This window comes from Quercus lobata, chromosome 8, assembly GCF_001633185.2.
Source record: "Quercus lobata isolate SW786 chromosome 8, ValleyOak3.0 Primary Assembly, whole genome shotgun sequence".
Lineage (NCBI taxonomy): Eukaryota > Viridiplantae > Streptophyta > Magnoliopsida > Fagales > Fagaceae > Quercus > Quercus lobata.
Genome location: NC_044911.1, coordinates 15,283,075 through 15,308,609, shown reverse-complemented (window position 1 = coordinate 15,308,609; position 25,535 = coordinate 15,283,075). Strand labels below are relative to the sequence as shown.

General features: G+C 37.0%; 1 protein-coding gene and 1 pseudogene across 1 annotated transcript; both read left to right on the top strand.

Annotated features, from left to right (window-relative positions):
• The first annotated feature begins 2,605 nt into the window (after nt 1-2,605).
• On the top strand, nt 2,606-2,998 carry LOC115956467 (chaperone protein DnaJ-like). Its single transcript, XM_031074835.1, has one exon. It carries the CDS (start codon nt 2,606-2,608, stop codon nt 2,996-2,998), a length of 393 nt encoding a protein of 130 aa, XP_030930695.1.
• Nucleotides 2,999-18,731: 15,733 nt separating this feature from the next.
• On the top strand, nt 18,732-24,759 carry LOC115956466 (annotated as a pseudogene).
• Nucleotides 24,760-25,535: the final 776 nt, after the last annotated feature.

Sequence of the window (25,535 nt, the reverse complement as noted above, 5' to 3'; positions counted from 1 at the left end):
TTAGAAAGATTAAAAAAGAAAAAAAAGAAAGAAAGACGGTCCTGTTTATGTAGAACAAATAGGAAGAATATATGTTCAGCAATGCATACTATTAAGTTCCTAAAGCTTATTGACAAATTGTTTTCGAAATTGAGAAAAACTTTTGATGTGTGTTTTATTGAAACAAATAAAAGGATTAATTCAAGTGTATGGGAATGAAGTTGTCTCATTAAAATATCATAGGCTCATTCTCTGAATAAGTTTTTTTTTTCAACTTTTGTAAGAAATTGCAGGAAAATAAAGAATGCAGGGTGTTGATGGCTATGGTGACACTTGGGAAGTGACTCTGTGCATCAATTCACGTGTCCTTCAGACAATGGCGGAGCCAAGGTTTTAGTTTAGGGGGGGCAAAATTGAAAGACTAGATTGAAAGTAAAATTAATCTAAATATTACTAATCAATTTAAATAACAAAATAGATAAACAATTATATACTAATGTAATTGTCATACAAGATCAAATATAATATAAACTTTAATTTATATTTGCATACCTAGTTTAATTTACTCAATTGGAAGATTTGCAAAATATACCTTGATACAAGTTTGTTTAAAATTTGATTTGAAAATCATTATTTTGATTAGGCTTCATCATAATCTCAATTGCTTACAAGTACACATTTTATATAATTAAAATAAATAAAATCACTTCATAGTTAATAACAATCAAATTAAGAGATTAATTTAAAGACATAGAAGTTAAACATGTGATTTGATTCCTCAAAATAAATCAATGTAAAAATGTTAAGGATATAAAAATATACCAGCAAAGTTGTACTTTCTTGGCCTTGAATACTCTTAAAAAGTTATGTAAAATTCAATATTTCTTTCTCTATTCTTTTAAGTGGTAAGAACTTTTCTCAAAAAAATAAAAAAAAAAGTGGTAAGAACTAAGAAGTTAAAATTTTGGTCTATGACAAAAATAAAGTGTTTGAAACTGTGAAAAAGTTAAGATAGAAGAGAAAACAATTAGGAGGCTAGGGTTTTAGTTTGATATAAAAGGTCTTAAATATTATTTTTTATTATTATGATGATGTGGATACCCTAATTCAAAGGAAATAATTGTGTGACAAAGGCACCAGGGGGAAAAAAATTGCAGTTGCTTAAGAACATGCGGCAGAAAAAAAAAAAAAAAAAAAAGGAATATGGTTTTTAAGTGGGACCCAAAAAACATAGTTTTGTTTAAAAAGATAAATAAACCTAGGACACGTTTGTGTTATTTCTTATGGAAACTATACATGGAAAAAGACAAAATAGTGTTATTTGTCCTCTGGGTATGGAACATTTGAGTTCAAAATGGCAGGTATTGTAAATTGCAATACTATATAGGATTTTTTTTGGGGGGGTCAGGGGGGGCAGTTGCCCCCCCTCGACCCTCCCTGCCTTCAGGTAAGTTTCACCCTTTAATGCCTTTTGAAGGTTGATGTTGCACAGAATCAGTAGGCTGAATGCTTCGGCTCTAGTGGGCTACTAGTGGCTGTGGAAGGCCTACAAAGATGAACACACAATCAAAAGGGGACCGGAGTTGACCGGCCAAATATCCTCCGATGGCTAAGTTAGTTTCTCACAAAAATGGAGTTCCAACTTTGTAGGAGTAAAATTTCAGAATGTACTTGCCTCGGTTTGATTTAGACCGGTCCTTTATATAGAGAACCTTGGAGTGGTTATTAACTTAGTAACTTCCCCAAGATTCATGCAAACCAATGAGTCCAGACATAACTTCCTCAACGGCTACAAAAGTTGCAACCGCTAATGGAAGTTAAGTATTCGAGGAATTTATGGCGATAATCATGGGTTTGGTAACCGTTCCATGATACTGAGAATTTCCCAAGTGTTGCATGTTCATCTATCCATTTCATGGACGATTTGGTTGTTCTTGGACGTCTGATCATTGTCCATGGAGACTTCATTGTCATCGATGGACGATTTCATTGTCCATGAACAATATTCTTGTCCATGACCATCCTTCTCATCCTTGGGTGATTTCTGATCTTGCTTGCTCTCTGGGTCCTGGATGATACCTTTGGACGAATTGGACATAACAAATTTTTCGTTATCCCATCGAAGGTTTTTATATTTTTCCCAATATATATATATATAGAGAGATGAATGTTTAAGTATTTCAATTTGCCATAGTCAACAAGACAAATATATAGCACCTTAATGGCCTGTTTGGAAGTTTTATAAAGGAGGGAGAGTAGAGTAAAGGGAGGGAGAGTAATTCAATTACCTTATTTAGAAGTTTTTTAAGGAAGAAGGGGGAGGGGTTTGGAGGAATTTGGAGGGGTTTCAACTACCTCTAACCCCTCATTTTAATTCCCCCAAATTGGAGAGATTTGTAGGAAGAGTAGAGTAGATAAATTATTGATCAAATAAATTCCCCAATTTACCCTTTCTAAATTAACAAAATTACAAATTGATTATATAAATAATCTTTGTTTGTTTCCTAAGAAAATTTAACACTACAAATGACAAATCTTCCAGTGCTTTCTTACAAACCAAACACAATTTCTACTAAATTTAGTATCTATACAATTTCTATCCAGAACAAATCTTCCTAGTGATGCCATGGCGACTGAGGCAAGGCCGTATTCCTTGTCGGCGGTGGTGCATCTGGCGAGTCTGTATGAGGTGCTTAGAGTGGAGCGAACGGCTTTGTTGAAGGAGATAAAGACGACGTACCAGAGCCTGGCCAAGATGTACCATCCGGACGCCATGATCCAACAACACCACCAAGATGAAGACAAGCCAGAAATCCAGTTGGACTCTGAATCAGACGACAGAGATTTCATAGAGATTCACAACACGTACGCGACACTCTCCGATCCAGTGGCGTGTGCGCTCTATGATCTCTCCTTGGGGAACACAACTTCCCAGTTCAACAACCAGAGGGGACCGTTTGGGTTCGACATCGGATTCAGATTCTCAACTCCGAATCAGACTGGATTTTACTTGACCTGAAGATGGGAAACCAATCAGTGCTGGTAGCCTGAACTAGGATCCGATCAATGTCGGATTTTACCCAACTCGAAGATGGGAAACCAATCGGACTGGATTTTCTTTTGCATTTTTTTTTTTACCCCAAAAAAAAAAATTTTCGTTGAACCTCTTGTGGAACTCATGGTTTTGTTTGGGTTTAAAATTTTTGAATTCTGTTTGGGTTTTGAATTTTTGAATTTATTTTTATTTTTATTATAATTTTTTTTGAGGTAATAAAAATTATTTTATAATAGTTAATAGTAGTTTTATATTTTTATTAGTGGTATTTAATGGAATGAGAATGTTGATTAAATAATTATTTAATCTAACAAATTAATCATAGATTAATATTGCAAGTCCATTTTCAAATAGGAGTAAATTTGTCTATTTAAATCATTTCCTCTCATTTCCATCTTAATTTTTAAAACATCCAAATAAGAGGAAGGACTAATTACTCCCTTCCCCCTTACTAATTTGAAAAACATCCAAACAAGGTGGAGGATAACCATTCTCCTTTACTCTCCTCCCCTCTACTCTCTTTCTAAACTTCTAAACAGGCCATAAAGGAAGAAAGGAGTACTAAAGAAAGGGAGAAAACAATAGGACACTTGTGTCCAATTTATGCCAACATTGTTTAAACCTAAAATGCAAATGCTATTTTAGCTGTCGCAAGTAGAGCTGGCAAACTAAGCCCAAACCCATTTGTCCACCCAAACCCACCCACTCTAACTAAACCCAAACTCACCCAATTATTAATTGGGTTAAATGGGCATCAACCCAATTAGACCCAATAATTATTGGGTTTTAATTAAAAACCCATTGAGCCCCATTTAACTCAAAAACAATATACTTAAATTCAATCCAACCCTTCTCATAAAAAAAAAAAAAAAAAAAAAAAAAAAAAAAAAAGAAAAGAAAGCAGTATATGAACAATCAAAGTATAAATTTATATTCCTATAAAAAAAAAGTATAAATTTATATTTTTCCTAGAGATTATTTTCTCAGCAAACAATCATAGAAATCAAAATCCTACGAATCTAGCAAAAGTAGTATGAGTTTCTAGACTAGATAAGGTACTATTCTTGACCAGCAATGTCCCAGATCTGAGCCTTCACGCTCTTGTCCTCAATGACAAGAGTGTGAGTATGGAACTCAACGCCGATGAAGGCTTTGGAGTCCAAACTGAACTCGTTGCATGCGAACCGAGCCAGTATCTGAGACTTCCCGACTGCCGAGTCACCTATCAGCATCACCTTGAACACATAGTCTATATTCTGGTTCGAATCTCCATATCCTGCTCCTCCACCTCCACCGCTAGCCATTTTCAGAGAGAGCTATGAATCTCTGAGCATTTTTTGGTTACTCTGTACTTTATGGAAGTTCAGAGATTGGTGAGGAAAGGCTTAAGTTTTTTTCGGTGTGTGTGAGAACTGTGAGAGGTAGGCAATGTTTGGATAGCATTGTGTTTTTGCTGAGTTGCGTTTCTGCGTTTTTCTTTTCTTTTTTTTTTCTTTTTTTTTTTCTCCACGCGTTTTTCCCACAAGCGGCTACTGTTCATGCAACAGTAGCCGCAACTTTTGACTGGTCTTTCATGAACAGTGCATCTGTGCACTGTTTATGGATCCACAAATTTCATTTTTTATCAATTTTTTCATTAAAAATGGATCCCACGGTACTATTCACACATTTAAAAATTATTTTGCTACAGTATTTTCAGTTTTCAGTTTTCAGTTTCAGCAAAATAAGTTCTATCTAAACAGACCCGTAAAATGAGATTGATTTTGATGAAAAATGAATGAGCAACACGATTTTGTTGATTTTTTGTGTATTTAAATATTTGGCTTTGTTTGTACTTTATATTATAATAATTGATAAGGATGCGTTTATATTTCTCTTTTTTTGGATCAGAATAATTTCTATTTGTTGTTTTCAAAATTCCAGAAAAATTTTGAGCTTGTAATGACATTTCTTTGTATTTGTTGCACTTTTTGGTTGCCAAGAAATTAAGTGAGAGAAAATAGAAAAGAAAAGAAAATATTTTTTTATTTGGATTTTTAATATAATTGCTGATGTGGATGTGCTTATGTGGAGTTTTTTAATCCCAAGATTGGATACTAGAGAGAGTGGAAAAGGGAATCCAAGAAAGTGTTAGGGTTTTCACTTTAATGGTATTTTGGTAATTTTGATAATTGGGTAATTGGGTAAGTTGGGGTTTATCCATAATAATTGGGTTGAGTTAGATTTGGGTTAGAAGCAATTAGTTACATGGATTTTAATGGGCAAATGGGTTTTATATACCCAACCCAATTATTCCCATCCCAAACCCACCCATTTGACACCCCTAGTAGCAGGCCACAAATTTCTAATAACATTAAATTGTAAGATAATTGCTGCAAGAGCTGGTAAATGCTCGCAAGAGGTCCAAAACCAAAGTGGATGTTAAGATCCTAGCTGATCTTAACTACTTTAGACGGATTTGGGTGAACTGGGGAAATTAGGAAAGGAATTTGGGTAGGTTTATATGAGGAACCGGGCCTCCTAGAGCATGATAGAGAAACAGAGAAAGAGATTAGAAACTAAGATTGATCAAAAAAAAAAAAAAAAAAGGAATATGGTTTTTAAGTGGGACCCAAAAAACATAGTTTTGTTTAAAAAGATAAATAAACCTAGGACACGTTTGTGTTATTTCTTATGGAAACTATACATGGAAAAAGACAAAATAGTGTTATTTGTCCTCTGGGTATGGAACATTTGAGTTCAAAATGGCAGGTATTGTAAATTGCAATACTATATAGGATTTTTTTTGGGGGGGTCAAGGGGGGGCAGTTGCCCCCCCTCGACCCTCCCTGCCTTCAGGTAAGTTTCACCCTTTAATGCCTTTTGAAGGTTGATGTTGCACAGAATCAGTAGGCTGAATGCTTCGGCTCTAGTGGGCTACTAGTGGCTGTGGAAGGCCTACAAAGATGAACACACAATCAAAAGGGGACCGGAGTTGACCGGCCAAATATCCTCCGATGGCTAAGTTAGTTTCTCACAAAAATGGAGTTCCAACTTTGTAGGAGTAAAATTTCAGAATGTACTTGCCTCGGTTTGATTTAGACCGGTCCTTTATATAGAGAACCTTGGAGTGGTTATTAACTTAGTAACTTCCCCAAGATTCATGCAAACCAATGAGTCCAGACATAACTTCCTCAACGGCTACAAAAGTTGCAACCGCTAATGGAAGTTAAGTATTCGAGGAATTTATGGCGATAATCATGGGTTTGGTAACCGTTCCATGATACTGAGAATTTCCCAAGTGTTGCATGTTCATCTATCCATTTCATGGACGATTTGGTTGTTCTTGGACGTCTGATCATTGTCCATGGAGACTTCATTGTCATCGATGGACGATTTCATTGTCCATGAACAATATTCTTGTCCATGACCATCCTTCTCATCCTTGGGTGATTTCTGATCTTGCTTGCTCTCTGGGTCCTGGATGATACCTTTGGACGAATTGGACATAACAAATTTTTCGTTATCCCATCGAAGGTTTTTATATTTTTCCCAATATATATATATATAGAGAGATGAATGTTTAAGTATTTCAATTTGCCATAGTCAACAAGACAAATATATAGCACCTTAATGGCCTGTTTGGAAGTTTTATAAAGGAGGGAGAGTAGAGTAAAGGGAGGGAGAGTAATTCAATTACCTTATTTAGAAGTTTTTTAAGGAAGAAGGGGGAGGGGTTTGGAGGAATTTGGAGGGGTTTCAACTACCTCTAACCCCTCATTTTAATTCCCCCAAATTGGAGAGATTTGTAGGAAGAGTAGAGTAGATAAATTATTGATCAAATAAATTCCCCAATTTACCCTTTCTAAATTAACAAAATTACAAATTGATTATATAAATAATCTTTGTTTGTTTCCTAAGAAAATTTAACACTACAAATGACAAATCTTCCAGTGCTTTCTTACAAACCAAACACAATTTCTACTAAATTTAGTATCTATACAATTTCTATCCAGAACAAATCTTCCTAGTGATGCCATGGCGACTGAGGCAAGGCCGTATTCCTTGTCGGCGGTGGTGCATCTGGCGAGTCTGTATGAGGTGCTTAGAGTGGAGCGAACGGCTTTGTTGAAGGAGATAAAGACGACGTACCAGAGCCTGGCCAAGATGTACCATCCGGACGCCATGATCCAACAACACCACCAAGATGAAGACAAGCCAGAAATCTAGTTGGACTCTGAATCAGACGACAGAGATTTCATAGAGATTCACAACACGTACGCGACACTCTCCGATCCAGTGGCGTGTGCGCTCTATGATCTCTCCTTGGGGAACACAACTTCCCAGTTCAACAACCAGAGGGGACCGTTTGGGTTCGACATCGGATTCAGATTCTCAACTCCGAATCAGACTGGATTTTACTCGACCTGAAGATGGGAAACCAATCAGTGCTGGTAGCCTGAACTAGGATTCGATCAGTGTTGGATTTTACCCAACTCGAAGATGGGAAACCAATCGGACTGGATTTTCTTTTGCATTTTTTTTTTACCCCAAAAAAAAAAAATTTCGTTGAACCTCTTGTGGAACTCATGGTTTTGTTTGGGTTTAAAATTTTTGAATTTTGTTTGGGTTTTGAATTTTTGAATTTATTTTTATTTTTATTATAATTTTTTTTGAGGTAATAAAAATTATTTTATAATAGTTAATAGTAGTTTTATATTTTTATTAGTGGTATTTAATGGAATGAGAATGTTGATTAAATAATTATTTAATCTAACAAATTAATCATAGATTAATATTGCAAGTCCATTTTCAAATAGGAGTAAATTTGTCTATTTAAATCATTTCCTCTCATTTCCATCTTAATTTTTAAAACATCCAAATAAGAGGAAGGACTAATTACTCCCTTCCCCCTTACTAATTTGAAAAACATCCAAACAAGGTGGAGGATAACCATTCTCCTTTACTCTCCTCCCCTCTACTCTCTTTCTAAACTTCTAAACAGGCCATAAAGGAAGAAAGGAGTACTAAAGAAAGGGAGAAAACAATAGGACACTTGTGTCCAATTTATGCCAACATTGTTTAAACCTAAAATGCAAATGCTATTTTAGCTGTCGCAAGTAGAGCTGGCAAACTAAGCCCAAACCCATTTGTCCACCCAAACCCACCCACTCTAACTAAACCCAAACTCACCCAATTATTAATTGGGTTAAATGGGCATCAACCCAATTAGACCCAATAATTATTGGGTTTTAATTAAAAACCCATTGAGCCCCATTTAACTCAAAAACAATATACTTAAATTCAACCCAACCCTTCTCATAAAAAAAAAAAAAAAAAAAAAAAAAAAAAAAAAAAAAAAAAAAAAAGAAAGCAGTATATGAACAATCAAAGTATAAATTTATATTCCTATAAAAAAAAAGTATAAATTTATATTTTTCCTAGAGATTATTTTCTCAGCAAACAATCATAGAAATCAAAATCCTACGAATCTAGCAAAAGTAGTATGAGTTTCTAGACTAGATAAGGTACTATTCTTGACCAGCAATGTCCCAGATCTGAGCCTTCACGCTCTTGTCCTCAATGACAAGAGTGTGAGTATGGAACTCAACGCCGATGAAGGCTTTGGAGTCCAAACTGAACTCGTTGCATGCGAACCGAGCCAGTATCTGAGACTTCCCGACTGCCGAGTCACCTATCAGCATCACCTTGAACACATAGTCTATATTCTGGTTCGAATCTCCATATCCTGCTCCTCCACCTCCACCGCTAGCCATTTTCAGAGAGAGCTATGAATCTCTGAGCATTTTTTGGTTACTCTGTACTTTATGGAAGTTCAGAGATTGGTGAGGAAAGGCTTAAGTTTTTTTCGGTGTGTGTGAGAACTGTGAGAGGTAGGCAATGTTTGGATAGCATTGTGTTTTTGCTGAGTTGCGTTTCTGCGTTTTTCTTTTCTTTTTTTTTTCTTTTTTTTTTTCTCCACGCGTTTTTCCCACAAGCGGCTACTGTTCATGCAACAGTAGCCGCAACTTTTGACTGGTCTTTCATGAACAGTGCATCTGTGCACTGTTTATGGATCCACAAATTTCATTTTTTATCAATTTTTTCATTAAAAATGGATCCCACGGTACTATTCACACATTTAAAAATTATTTTGCTACAGTATTTTCAGTTTTCAGTTTTCAGTTTCAGCAAAATAAGTTCTATCTAAACAGACCCGTAAAATGAGATTGATTTTGATGAAAAATGAATGAGCAACACGATTTTGTTGATTTTTTGTGTATTTAAATATTTGGCTTTGTTTGTACTTTATATTATAATAATTGATAAGGATGCGTTTATATTTCTCTTTTTTTGGATCAGAATAATTTCTATTTGTTGTTTTCAAAATTCCAGAAAAATTTTGAGCTTGTAATGACATTTCTTTGTATTTGTTGCACTTTTTGGTTGCCAAGAAATTAAGTGAGAGAAAATAGAAAAGAAAAGAAAATATTTTTTTATTTGGATTTTTAATATAATTGCTGATGTGGATGTGCTTATGTGGAGTTTTTTAATCCCAAGATTGGATACTAGAGAGAGTGGAAAAGGGAATCCAAGAAAGTGTTAGGGTTTTCACTTTAATGGTATTTTGGTAATTTTGATAATTGGGTAATTGGGTAAGTTGGGGTTTATCCATAATAATTGGGTTGAGTTAGATTTGGGTTAGAAGCAATTAGTTACATGGATTTTAATGGGCAAATGGGTTTTATATACCCAACCCAATTATTCCCATCCCAAACCCACCCATTTGACACCCCTAGTAGCAGGCCACAAATTTCTAATAACATTAAATTGTAAGATAATTGCTGCAAGAGCTGGTAAATGCTCGCAAGAGGTCCAAAACCAAAGTGGATGTTAAGATCCTAGCTGATCTTAACTACTTTAGACGGATTTGGGTGAACTGGGGAAATTAGGAAAGGAATTTGGGTAGGTTTATATGAGGAACCGGGCCTCCTAGAGCATGATAGAGAAACAGAGAAAGAGATTAGAAACTAAGATTGATCTTATTTAATGGATTCCTAATTACAATCTATTTTGATTATACAACCAACTCTCATAATAACTGCCTTGACAAGCTGGCAGGTAGTTATTCTAACAACAAATTTGTTATTACCATACTCCTAACAGCACATGCAAATTCGCACAAGGCTAATACAATGCATCTAATTACATCAAAGCTAATCACAGTGCAACACTCTAGCTGGTATCTTAACAGTGGCACTTTCTAAAGTAGAATTACATGGCAGTAGTAATAAGATTCATAACTTAGTAAAAGTATCAAAACTTGGAAACAAAAGCTGTATTTTGCAATGAAAAATATTGTTTTAACCTAGAAAGCTCTACCGCATTCAAATTTAGCCTTAATAAACCATCTCAAAATCATGCTTTATAACACCCAGCTGTAAGTTTAGGGTGCATTAGACTGAGTCCCATACCGCTAATTAGATCTTAAAACCTGTCTGCTCAAAGATCAACTTGGCTGACATAGCTTTGACTATCCAAAAACTATTTGTGGCAAAGCTTTGACTATCCTTCTCATACGTGGCTACCAGGGATGAAGTTTGGATGGAAACTTAATTAAGAGATTTTGCTAATAATTTTTTATTTGTAATTTTATTGGGTGGACAATTTTGAAGTTTTTGTAGAGAAAATAATTGGTTTATTATTATTATTATTATTATTATTATTAAAGAACCTAAATTAAGAAATATTTTGCTAAGAATTGTTTATTTGTAATTTTTTGGGTAGACAATTTTGTATTTTTTGCAAAGAAAATAATCTCAATAAATTATCAACAATAAATTGTTTTCCTAATCAGTCAAATTAATCATTGTTAAGTGACGATTACTATGACATTTTGTTTGCTTGCCAAGCATCTTCATATAGGTATTTTTTGATTCGGTATATATTTATGAATGTATTGAGATAAGCACTGTATTCAAGAAAGAAAGATCATGATCCTACTTTGTATACTTCAAAAGAGATAGATTTGTTTGCGATTAAAGATTAATTGTTTTTGTGGTGGTCCTTTCGCAACAACCTTAAGCTTTTGGGCCTAAACCCCCAATTTATTTGTACTATAGGTTGCGCTTATCCCACAATGGGAGGTCCAAGAGGTGCTTCTTTATGTATCAGAGAGAATTAACATTTCTTTTACACCAAACTCCCTAGTTCCTAGTTCGGCTGAGATGCTCACTAAACAGCCGAGATTCTACCCTAGAATCCGAGCAGGATTCCCTTCTCCCCAAGTAAAGTCTTTTTCTCACTACTCTCGTGTTTCACTTCCCAAACTTTTCCAACCCCCACCACCTTGCCCCTCCTCCCCTATTTATAGTCTTTCCTTAGTGGGGTTGTCATGATGAGGGGGTATTTTCCCACGTTAGTGGATCCCTCTATCCTATATTCCTGACAAGATGGGACCCACCGCTTGCTGTTGACATGACCTCCTTGAAACTTGTACCAAACGCCGATTAATGCTCGATGAGCAAATTTCCCCAAGGCATTACCTTCGACCCATGGCAAAATCTTAGGGCACTCAGTATGAGTGCTCGGTCGGGCATCTCTTAGCCTGATGCTGGATAAGTTTGGCCTAACAAGCTAAATAGGCTGAGACTATGGGAAGTTTAGGCCTGAAGCTCGGGGATGGGCCGACATTTTCAGTACGTACAGTTTTTAATGGTGGGAAACTCTATTTTTATAATTCATTTCTAAGTATCATCATTGGAAAAATTTAAATCTCCCTATATTCTGTAACTAGCAAATTAGCTCATAATATGAGTAGAAAAAAATTTTAATATAAAAATAAAGTAATAATATATATATAACTTTTTATTTATAAAGGACACAAAATTAATTATTTAAAAAAAAAAAAAAAGCAATATGACATTGTTTATTTTAGAAAAAAAAAAAAAATCATTGCTCCTTGTTGGTTTGGTAAAGAGTTATGCATAAAAAATAGAACATTTCTTAATTAATAGTTTAATAATCTAAAATTAAATTATCTTATGAGAAAAACGTTTTATTACAAATTACTAATCTTAATATAGAATTTTATGAATACTTAAAAAAATAAATTCTATATTATATTTCATTACAAAATAAATTCTATCAGTTTTTATTTTGTCAACGAAATTTAAAAATATGCTTAATGTATTATTGATTGAAGAAGCTCACTCGAGCGGAGACCAAGGCTCACTCAAGGTTGTAAATACTTGTGGGCCATGTGGCAAGTGAGGCCTCGCCTCATCCTCACTAGACTCTCGAAAAAGAATCACGAAAAAGAATTCAAATCCTATTTTGATTAGAATTCTATCCCTACATGTAAACACCTATTTAAACCATCTAAGCATGATTTCCAATGAGGGTTATAGAGGCAAAATCTCAGCTTTTGGAGAGAAAACCAATAACTTTCATTCTATGAGATCTCATTACGGAAGAGCACTTCTAGTTTTTTAAGAGATTTTGATCCAAATTTTGAAACCATGGAGCCTTCCTTCCATTGAGTTAATTGTAGATAAAATCTTCAAGGAGGTTTCGTAGACTGTGCTAGAGTTTCTAGACTGTGCTCACGTCAATCTCTTGAGATTCTAGAGTCTAAGCACAAAGGTTTTGATCAAGATTGTAAAATTCCTTCTTTTATAATGGATTGCCTTAGTTAGGCTACCCTAGTTAGGATAAGTTACCCTTGCAGTGGCTTTCCCTTTTGGTGAGTTCTCCATTGGTTTTCCACTTCAACTAATTGATTTAATTTGAAATTAAATAACTATTCCACTATATAATTAATCGTAGGTCTATCCGAATTCAATAGTTGTCATATTCTAGTTTCTTTTGTATAATGTGAAGCCGATCTTACTCTTATCATATCAGATAAAATGGAGAACAATGTAATGTTGCGACAAAATGAAGACTTAAAGGTTCCATTCTTTAGCCTAGATTCCTTAGCCACTGCCACTAACAACTTTCCAAGCAATAACAAGCTAGGTGAAGGGGGCTTTGGACTTGTATACAGGGTAAATCTATATAATAATTTTATAAAGACTATAGAAAAAGCAATTATATATCATCATATTCTATATAAATAAATTTTGCTTACAAATGTGATTTTCCAGAGTACACTAACAGATGGACATGAAATTGCTGTGAAAAGGCTTTGACGAAGTACTGTGCAAGGATTGAATGCATTTAAAAATGAAGTTGTGTTGATTGTCAAATTGAAACACCATAATCTAGTTAGGCTTTTGGGCTATTGCATTGAAGGAGAGGAGACAATGCTAATCTATGAATACATGCCCAAAGGAAGCATAGAGTCCTTCATTTTTGGTTTGAACTTCTCAAAAACTTAATAATTTTTTCCAAACTTCATGATTTTTTTTTTTTAAGGACAAAGTTTCTCCAAACCAATTTAGAGAAAAATTCCTCCAACCCACTACGTGACAACTTGAAAAATTACCCTTACGTACTTTGAGTCACATAATCTACTCAATAGTCGTATGACCTGTTTAAATGATAAATAATTTAATGAATCATGTCATTTAATAATTGTGGATGGTTCTATGAACCGTCACGAGATGAAATAGAGGAGATTTTCAAAGCTAGTTTGGGGGAAAAAAAATTACATTTATTATTACTATTATTTAAATAAATTTCAATTTCCTGTTTTATTGTTCATGTTGGACTTAGTATTAACACAAATGAGAAACTTGCCAAATCAAACAAGAGCTAAAGTTTTAGGTTGGTCTTTGCGCTTCAACATTATTTGTGGGATTGTGCGGGGGCTTTTCTATCTACATGAGGACTCTAGATTGAGAAATATACATAGAGATCTCAAAGCCAGTAATGTTTTACTCGATAGTAACATGAAGGAAATACAAATAGAGTGGTTGGAACTTAGTTGGAATTCTTAACATGCCCTATAATCAACTATTTTTTTTCCTTAATCAAAAAGTTTCATTCTTAATGATATTCTGCAATGGTCATATGGTACCTGAATATGCCATTGATGGTCTATTTTTAGTAAAGTTTGATGTATTCTGTAGAGAGGGAAAATTCCCGACCTATCATAAGCTGACACGTCACATTACCAAGTCCACAAAATATAGCCAATTACAAAGCACCACGTATTGCTGCTAGGTTTTGCTATCACTATTCAGAAACCAACAGGAATTTGCCAAGTGTCATGCAAAAACCAATCACACATCGGCGCGTGTAAGCGATGACACAAGCAGTCCAGCACGTGTAAGCGATGACACAAGCAATCCAGCACATGTAAGTGATGACATAAGCAGACCAATCAGGCTGTGACATGTATCACCAATCAAACTCTGCCACGTGTCGCTCACCCACCCCCAAACTCCTATAAATAGAAGCCTTCCTAAGACATTTGAGGAGGCCAAGATTCAGAAGTGAAAAAGCCCTACAAGAATCAAGCCTCAAAGCCTTCAAGAACTTCAACTCCAAAATCGGAGAACATTCAAAGTAGAATCATCCAAACCATCTACCTAGATCCTAAAGTTTGCGAGAATCAAGCTCAAAGTGTTTGAAAACATCAACAAACTGCAAATTAGCGAACCTCTACGGATTCAAGCCTCCAAAGCCCCGAAGGACTTCCATTACAAACCTTCAAATATGAAGAACATTCGAAGAGGAATCATCCAAATCATATTCCTAGATCTCAAAGTTCACTGGAATCAAGCTCAAAAGCCTCCAGAAACCTCAAACAACCATAAATCAGTGAAACTCCATGGATTCAAGCCTCTAAAGCCCCGAAGAACTTCCACCACAAACCTTCGAAGACGAAGAACACATGAAGAACACGAAGAACGTGAAGAACAAAGGACTTCTAACAAGCTCATAGTCAGAGATTCATTCTAATTCCATTTCAGCAATCTTCAATCCATTCTTCAACCAAATTGAGGGATATTTTGTGTTCAAGTCAAAATCATATTACCACAATTCCAATCAACAAGTCTTTTAAGGAGATCGAATAAGAGGATCACTTTTTTTTAATCACAGAGAATTGTACCACACAATCATCAATACAAATTCGCATTTGTGAAACTATTTTACTTGTTTGACTTATTTCCAACCGAGAAATTTAGTCGTCCACAAATTCTGGCACGCCCAGTGGGACATCTCTGCCTCTCATCTCATTCTCCTTCAACGAAAGAAATCTTCATCATCTTGCTGCCTACTTTAATGGTTTCTAGCAAGAACATTCAAGCTTCAACAATAGCTACTTCAATTAGAGTTGGTACGGCTACCACCAACAATTATAATGGTGCAATCAGTCACAGCCAACCTAAAGCAAACAATAAACTTCAAGCTCAATCAACCAAGGAAGCCAAGGTCCAAACAATCATCTCCTTAGACCCTCTTACAAGAAACAAGGTCATCAACAAGGGTATCTCCACCTTGGAACACCTCAAGTATAGGGGCAAATCCCCTTCTTCCTTCACAAGGAGTTGGTCGCACGATTTCTCTCCCATCAAAGGGAACTCAAAAGATGAGATTTCACGTGCTCACTTCAAATCACTTTCTTCTCCATCATCTTGGGAAGTTGTGTTAGTCATGATGACTAACACCTCTACCATGGAAAAAAAGATGGTTGAAATGGAACAAAGAGTTGTCCTTCTCACAAAAGCACTTGAAGATAAGGACCTCCAAATTGCAACTTTAATGAACAAACTTGAAGTACAAGATCTTGGTGAATCAAGCCATGGTCATAAATTCACATCTACAAAGGATGATGAAGGGAAAGAAATTGAAAACACTCCCCGACGAGAACAATCTACTTCAGTTGCTTCGTTGTCAGTCCAACAATTACAAGACATGATAACAAATACCATTCGAGCACAATATGGAGGTTCTTCTACAAGTTCTCTCACATATTCAAAATCCTACACAAAGCGCATCGACAACATGAGAATGCCAAATGGGTATCAACCCCCAAAGTTCTTGCAGTTTGATGGCAAAGGAAATCCTAAGCAACACATTGCTCACTTTGTAGAAACTTATGAGAACGCAGGGACTCAAGGAGGCCTCCTTGTAAAGCAATCTATTCGTTCACTCAAGGGAAATGCCTTTGATTAGTATACAGACTTAGTACCTGAGTCAATCGACAGTTGGGAGCAACTCACAAGAGAATTTCTAGACCGATTCTATAGCACGCGTCGCACGATGAGCATGATGGAGCTTACTAATACCAAGCAATGGCAAAATGAGCCGGTGGTTAATTATATCAATCGATGGCGTTCTTTGAGTTTGGATTGCAAGGATAGACTTTCTGAAATATCTGCTGTAGAGACGTGCATCCAAGGCATGCATTGGGGACTTCTTTACATCCTCCAAGGGATAAAGCCCCGAACATTTGAAGAGCTACCAACTCGTGCGCATGACATGGAGCTGAGCATTGCTAGCCGCGGAAATACAAAACCTCCCATCCCTGAGGAAATCAGAAAAGAAGTAAGGAGGAATGACAGGAATGCAAAAAGCAATCTCAAAGACTCAATGGTTGTTAACATTGCTGTAGTCAAGGTTCTAGAAAAAGGAGCAAAGGCAAATGAAAAACGGCTTGAAGGATGGCAAAAGAACGAAGTGCGTCACTTGACTTTTAAGGAACGTGAGCAAAAAGTATGTCCGTTCCCCAATGAAGATGTGCCAAACATCTTAGAACAACTATTGCAATTGAAGCTAATTGAATTTCCAAAATGCAAGCAGCCAGAAGACATAGGGAAAGTTGATGACTCTAACTACTGCAAATATCATCGCATCATTGGCCACCCAATCCAAAAATGTTTCGTCTTCAAAGAACAAATCATGAAGCTTGCCAAAGAAAACAAGATCGATCTAAACTTCGACGAAGTTGTCAGGTCAAACAATGTGACCGTTGCTTATGATATACTTCCAACTCTCAAGCAGGGGGCAAACACTAACCAAGCTCACAAGTTGATCAACAATGATGATGCAAGGATTGGCCCCATCAACGGGAAGTTCCTTAAACACTTCTATGCTTGAACATCAAGGATTGCTCCTTGGTAAGAGTTTAAACTACCCACTGTAGCGCTGCAAAGAGTATATGATGTCTTCCCATTACCCTTGAAAGCGCACCAATAAGGAGAAATTAATCTCACTTCATGTCACCAGTTGCAAGCGTAGCGTAGTGGTTGGATGCCTATGTCACCCTTGAGGCCAAGGTCTCGAGTTCGATTAGTGGTGATACCCACTATTACACACTGAGCCCTCCTTTTGCAAAAAATCACCAAAAAAAAAAATCTTTTGAACTACGTCATGACTTGATCCCTCTCGAGGGTACGTAGGCAACTTAGTATCTTTTGCTAAGTTCAGTCACGCACTAAAAAAAAAATTATTAAAAAAAACAAAAAAAACAACCAAAAAAAAAATCATCCAAAAAGAACTTATAAAAAAAAAAGATCATAAAAAAAAATTCATAAAAAAAAAAAAGAAATCACCAAAAAAAAAAAAAAAATCTGTTGAACTACATGATGACTTGATCCCTCTCCGGGGTATGTAGGCAGCTTAGTACTTGTCACTAAGTTCAGTCACATGAAAAGAAGAAGGATTGCCAGTATAGCTTGAAGAGTTTTCCAACAGTCATCAATAGGCTTTTAAGGTCCCTTTGGTTGGCAAGACATTGCTTAAAGACAGTCGACCTCTCAATAGGATGATCAAATATCGTTGTAGTAGAAAATGAAGACTGTAAGGAGTTGACATTGCTTAACTTTCTTAGAAATGATGATGAACATAAGTTGATGCTTGGTTGTGGAGTAAAACAAAATCTCCAACTTCTTTTTGCAAGAAATGAAGTCTTCATAGCATTGCCCATCTTCTATGGATATTCTCCCACATTTCTGAAATATGCTTTGCATCACTCATCTCCTGGGGATCTTCTTGTACCTTTCAAGTCTAGGCTACATCGTCTCTCTTCTAGGTTGTGCCACTTCACAACTTTGAAATTTAACCCACATCATCTCCCTTCTGAGTGATGTTGTTTCATATCATGTCTCTGAAATCTGGACAACATCACCTTCCTTCAACATCTAAAGTTGGTGTTGCATCATCTCTCCTTTAAGGGCATGTTCGTACAATGTCAAAGTCCTGGTGGCATTCTCCTCACATCTTCAAGGTTTTGTCAGCATCTCTTTGCATCCTCAAAGTCTTGATGGGAGCTTCTTGAAACTTCAAGGTTTTGTTGGCATTTCCTTGCATCTTCAAAGTCTTGATGGGATCTCCTTGCATCTTCAAAGTCTTGACAGCATACTCTAGCGTCTTCAAAGTATTGGTGTCATTTTTTCCCGCATCTTCAAGATTTTGTTGACATTTCCTTGCATCTTCAAAATCTTGATAGGGACTCCTTGCATCTTCAACGTCTTGTTGGCATCTCTAAAATCTTGATGTTTGGCTACAGTGCTATGCATTCTCGACGTCTGAGCTATGTTGCCTCTAAAAATTAATGTTGTTGTAGCTTTATTATAAAGGTCAATATTGGTGCAACTTCAATACGAGTGCAAGTGCTAATGTGGGGTGTTGTCGTGGCTTCATGACAATGATGAACGTTGGCACAGCTTTGGTGCGAATGAAGTGTTAACTTGGCTTCATGACAAAGATGAACATTGGCATGACTTTGGTGCGAATGAAGGGTTGTTGTGGCTTTATAGAAAAAATGAATGTTGGCACGGCTTCAGTGCAAATGATGATGCGACTTCATAGCAAATGCAAGTGCAAATATTGCTTCATGGCAAAAATGAATGTTGGCACGGCTTCAGTGCAAATGATGGTGCAACTTCACGGCAGATGCAAGTGCAAATATTGCTTCATGGCAAAAATGAATGTTGGCATGACTTCAGTACAAGGACAAATGCTAGCACGGCTTCATGGTAAAGACTCTTGATGTTGTTGCATGGCAAAGGCTCTTGAGATGGCTGCATTGCAAAGGCTCTTGAGATGGCTGCGTTGCAAAAGCTCTTGATGTGGTTGCGTTGCAAAGGCTCTTAAGATTGTTGCGTTGAAAAGACAAGTGTTGGTGCGGCTTAATTGCCAAGATAATGGCCAGTACAACTTCAAAGTCAAGTGCTAGTAATAGCATCATTGAATCATGAAAACCTTTGATAACATTGTTGCCTAGATGACTGTCGCTATGAGAACGTCAAGGATGGAGTCAAACATCACTATAAGAACGTTGGTGTAAAGCTTGACGTTAAAGCCCAAAGAATAAGGAAAGCCTGCATAACAAAAACAAGCAATAACAAAGAACTTGTCAGAAGAAAATCTCATGGCACGTCTGTAAAAAAAAAAAAAAAAAAAAAAGGTTAGCACAAACCAAGCATGTTAAAAAAAAAAAAAAAAAGCATAATTTCTATGTATCATGCTACCAACTGGAGACAGATTAGTGCATGCCCTGGGTGGCTTTATATAGAAAACTTCTTAGATAACAGACAAAAAAAAAGTTTAAAGTTAGACTTTGCAACTCGAATGCACTCAAAGTCAAAGGAAACTGCACCAAACCTTGAAAGAAAGGGGATAAGTGCCCGTAAATGGATCATGTTGTCAGAAGAGACTATTGCACTTGGATGAAGGACAAAATTGACATCGTCTTCTACGGCCTTCAATCTACCAAACATGAAAATTCCAGATCCAGATGTCCAGCCACGCATCGCCAAAAGCATCAAAGATCACAGACTACTCCTTGACATTCGTAGAAATCCATACCTCACTTTACGAAGGTAGCATTATCACTTGATCCAGCGGCCCTCGATGTACAAAACCCAAAAAGGTCATCAACAATGGAGCCACCACGCGCCGCCACAAACTCGCGATGACCAACGGTTAATTTCTCAAAACCGTGCAAAAATGTTCCTGATTTTACAAAATTGACACTACAGGGGTCTTGTACGGCCTTAGAACTACAAAACCTGAAAATTTCAGGCCCAGAAACACAGACACACGCCGCCACGCGCCTCTTGAAGCTCCGAAAAATGCTGCCTAAATGAAACACTCGCCTCCATCAGTTATCACGTGCTTACACGCACTGACGCCTCTTTCCCACGTACCACGCGCTGCCACGCGCTATACCCTGACACGCGCCTCAGTTGTATGACGTCGTGGATGATGTCAGCCGACCCGGTTTGACCGGCCTGGAAATATGACCTGGATCTGAACCACTTGCAAAAAAAAATTTAATTAAAAAAAAAAAGTGAGAGAAGAAATCCTTTGACTAAGTGGACCTTTGACTTTGACCAAAAGTCAAAATTTTCAAAAGGAGCCTGTCCTACTCAATTTTTCGCGTACATTCCAATTTTGGAGTCTGTCCCGTCATTTAAAACTTGAAAATTGCACAAATGACTCAATTCCAAGATAGTTGTCTTTTGTGTTGAAGTTGACCCAAAGTCAAGATTTTCAAGCCAGGCTTGTCTTGCTCAGTTTTTCGCAACTTGGAAACCACTTATGTGACCCACTTCTCCGAAGTACTAGCAGTGTCCAAAACTTAAGCTCCCAAGGTCAAGATTTGAGATTCATCCACTTGGTCTGGCTTCCCTCAGGGTTATTCTCCAGACTTCATCAAGGCTTCCCTTCCAAAGTACAAATGAACTCTCACAAGTGTGTCTTGAACTTGAAATTACACTTGGTCATTAGTTCAACCTACCATTCCCGTTCGGTGCCTACCAATCTCCAACTTACCATTCCCATTTGGTGCCTACCGTTCCCATCTATCGTTCTCACCAAAAATTCTCAACTACCTATCTACCATTCTTCGTCTCTCTGCTATAAATAGAAGGGTCGGATTCATTAAGAACTCATCAAAAAAAAAAAAAAAAAACACACACACACACACACACTGAATCATGAAATGAAGATTTGCTTCTTTCAAATTTTCGAGTCCTCCTTCTCACAGCTATTTCTCATTATAGCTTCATGATCCTCAATACCTAGCAACCAATATTGCTTCGTAATCATCTTGAACTCAACCTTCTCATGGTTCAGTAAAAAACCTCCTCACAACATCATTGTAGTTTTGAGATCCAAACAAACTTTGTTTTGCCACTTAACGACCACATTTGTCCATAAAATTTCTCATAACATTGCCTGTATCATTGTTCCTTGTAGTCTCAGATCTACCTAATCAAGAGATCTAAGGCCAACTGAATCTCTCATACCCTAGCTCAAGGAGTTTCCTAACTGCATTGGGAACTCCATAGTCTTTCTCAAGTTGTTTGGTCTTACAGCAAAGGTAGAGGTTCGGAACAAACAACAACTTGTTTGGTTTCTAAACCAGGTTCACAAGTTAGCTCCATCTTTCATTTTTTTGTGCTTTTCCAACAAGTGGCAGTAGGTGAAGATGGTAAAAAGTGTTGGGGTATTCTACAAATTGTCTTCCATCCAACACTTGAAACAACCTCCAAGGCACTAGCTCATCAGAATTCAACCTTTGGTGCCGGTAAATGGTCACCAAAGCCTTATTCCATGTCCCCACTAGTGTGGGACCCAAAGGTCATCGTTGTTGGTACCTTAAAACACATTTTCTGAAATTAATTCAACTTAACGTCCGTCGGCATGGTCCTATCACACAGGCACACTTGATAACTCGTCGCCGGACCTCATTCAACATGCAGTCAGTCCCATATCCAAAGGTGTACTTCCCATAAACATCTACATCAAAGGGTCCCCAACGTACAGGGCCAGCGCCATGGTGGCGTATGTTTCACCCATTCACTTTGCTTCATCCCCGTCTTCTTCACCACCAACATCAGCATCCCTAGAATCCATACTCTTCTGAAATTACCTCAACTTAACTTGAGTGATACAATTACACATGCGCATTCAACCACTTTCCCAAATGTCCTCGCCGTAATCCAAGGTATGCTCTTCAGAAATTACTTCGCCTGGACTTCTTAAAAACGCGAGGCTAGCCCCATGACTTTGCATGCTGTACCCAGCTACCATTCTCTCATCTTCCCCACTTCTACACCCTGTGATCGCCGCCAACGATCCAAAATATTCTTCTGAAATTATCTCAACTTAACCTTTGCTAAAATGATTCAATCTTGCAAGTATATCCAACTTCTTGCAAACAACTTTCAGCCTCACCAACCCACTCCAAGTACCATAGAACACTCTTTTGAAATTACTTCAACTTAACCTCTGTTGAGAAGGTTCGGTCACGCAAGTACATTCAAATACTCGCAGACCCATTTTCGGTCTCATCAAAGCCTTTCATGTGGGTGGGTCTACTCTTCGGAAATTATCTCATCCTGCTGAAAGCTCTACCACCTTCAACTACTTCAATTAAAGAGTCAAGTGTAAAAATCCATTTTTTTCAAAACTCATTCCCATACCACACTCTGAAACTATGTGCGTGAACGAGTCTCGAGGGGGCATTTGTAAAGAGGGAAAATTCCCAACCTATCACAAGTTGACACGTCACATTACCAAGTCCACAAAATACAGCCAATTACAAAGCACCACGTATTGCTGCTAGGTTTTGCTATCACTATTCAGAAACCAACAGAAATTTGCCAAGTGTCGGCGCATGTAAGCGATGACACAAGCAGTCCAGTACGTGTAAAAGATGACACAAGCAGTCCAGTACGTGTAAGCGATGACACAAGCAATCTAGCACGTGTAAGCGATGACATAAGCGGACCAATCAGGCTATGACATGTGTCACCAATCAGACTCCACCACGTGTCGCTCACCCACCCCCAAACTCCTATAAATAGAAGCCTTCCTAAGACATTTGAGGAGGCCAAGATTCAGAAGTGAAAAAGTTCTGCAAGAATCAAGCCTCAAAGCCTTCAAGAACTTCAACTCCAAAATCGGAGAACATTCGAAGCAGAATCATCCAAACCATCTGCCTAGATCCTAAAGTTTGCGGGAATCAAGCTCAAAGTGTCCGAAAACATCAACAAACCATAAATCAGCGAAGCTCTACTTATTCAAGCCTCCAAAGCCCCGAAGGACTTCCATTACAAACCTTCAAATACGAAGAACATTTGAAGAGGAATCATCCAAATCATATTCCTAGATCTCAAAGTTCACTGGAATCAAGCTCAAAATCCTCCAGAAACCTCAAATAACCACAAATCAGTGAAACTCCACGGATTCAAGCCTCTAAAGCCCCGAAGAACTTCCACCACAAACCTTCGAAGACGAAGAACACATAAAGAACACGAAGAACTTGAAGAACAAAGGACTTCTAACAAGCTCATAGCTAGAGATTCATTCTAATTCCATTTCAGCAATCTTCAATCCATCCTTCAACCAAATTGAAGGATATTTTGTGTTCAAGTCAAAATCATATTACCACAATTCCAATCAACAAGTCTTTTAAGGAGATCGAATAAGAGGATCACTGTTTTGTAATCACAGAAAATTGTACCACACAATCATCAATACAAATTCGCATTTGTGAAACTATTTTACTTGCTTGACTTATTTCCAACCGAAAAATTTAGTCGTCCACATATTCAGTTTCGAAATATTTTTGCTGTAGATATTAAGTAGAAATATTCCATTGATGGTCTATTTACATATAATGATACAGATAATGATAAGAAAATTTTAAATGTTTTAAGCATGGAAATTATGGAAAGAAGGCAGGCCTTAAGAACTAATTGATACTTGCTTAGAGGAATGTGCATCCTATTGGAGTTTGTTCCTTGCCTCCATATAAGTTTCTTATGTTTTCAACAGCATTATTAGGGATCGGTCTAACATGTCATTTGTGGTTATAATGTTGCATGGTGAGTGTTCATTACCTGAACCTAGGGGTGGTAATTTTTATCCATATCCATGAACTCGCCCATTACCAACCTTATTTGGATGAGTCTTAACCCAGCCCATTTGAGTATTTGGGTTAAATGGATAAAGACCCATTTGGTTATTTAATTAGATGGGTCTAAATGGATAAATCCACTAATACCCACTAAACCCATCTAAACTTTAAAATTAAATAAACCTACTAATACCCACTACACCCTTCTAAAATCTAAAATTAAATAAACAGTATAACCTCTATATTTCTAAGCCCAAACATTCGGCCCTCAGTCTCACTCTCCCTCAGATTTTCTCAGTAACCAAACACTTTCTCAAACACTTTAACAGAAAAGAAATCCCAAACCCAGCGTGAAATTCTCAAACGACAGAAACCCTGTTTAGCCTCAACCTTCTTAGACAAAACCCTCATCATTTAGTCCGCCTAAACCCTGACTCTCCTCCACCGCCTCACTGGCCACTCTGAGGGCATCTCCGACCTTGCCTGGTCCTTCGACTCCCACAACATCTGCTTCGCCTCTGATGACCGCACTCTCCGCATCTAGGATGCATACGCCTCCACCAGCAACTCCTCCCACGTCAAGACCCTGAAGGGCCACTCCAATTTGGTCTTCTGTGTGAACTTCATCCCCCAATCAAATCTGATCATGTATGGATCTTTCGACGAAACGTTGTGTGTTTGGGTGGTGAAGACTGGGAAATGTTTACATGCAATCAAGGTGCATTCTATGCCTGTTATGTCTATGCATTTCAATTGAGATAGGTCGTTGATTGTATCGGCGAGTCACGATAGGAGTTGTAAGATTTGGGATTTGTCTAAGGGTACGCTTTTGAAAATGCTTATTGATGAAAAAGTTTTGAGAAATTTAGGGAAAAACTGTATTTTAGAGTTTAGACTAAAGTTCAAGTTAGTTCTATGAGTATTTGTTTGTTTGCTTAAAAGATTGTTTGATTAGCTAGGTATTGGTCTGGGTGAGGAGAAGTTCTGTTTGGTTTGTGAGAAAGTTTGGGAAAATAAATGAAAATGAAGTGGTTGATGTTGTTATAAAGCTAAAAGATTTAAATCCAATTTTCAAGGGTCCTGTTTGGTTTATAAGAAATTTTGTAGTTGCTAACTTAATGGGAAAATCTAGTAACAAGTTATTTATTTATTTGGGTCATATTGGGTTAAATGGGTGGGTTACTAATTAAATGGGTTGGGCGGGTAATAGATAATTAATTTATATATAAACGGGTCATAAATGGATAAATGGATAATTAGACACTCAACCCATTTATGACCCAACTCGCCCATTTGCCACCCCTACCTAAACCTAAAGAGCCTACTTCCTTTGTAGGAAAAAAATTGTCTTCACTAAGCAAGAACCAGTTTCCCTTAACCAATGAAGTTACTGTTATAGTGTTAGAGGCTTGATACCCAAACTTCATATCAATAGCATTATATTACATAAAGCAGTAGTTAGGGTTTTAGACCCCAATTCCCTCAAATTTTAATAAAATTTTAACCCAATAATTAATTATGCAATAAATCTGAATCAATTAAACATCAAACAAGCATAGATCACATGAACACCAAGAATAATGACCTAAGAAAACTTTTGAAACTATGGTTTCAAAGTAAAAAACCTGTGGAGGATTTAACCTAAACAATCCTTAAGGCAACAATTCACTAAAAGAGTTGAAGTTTATACAACAA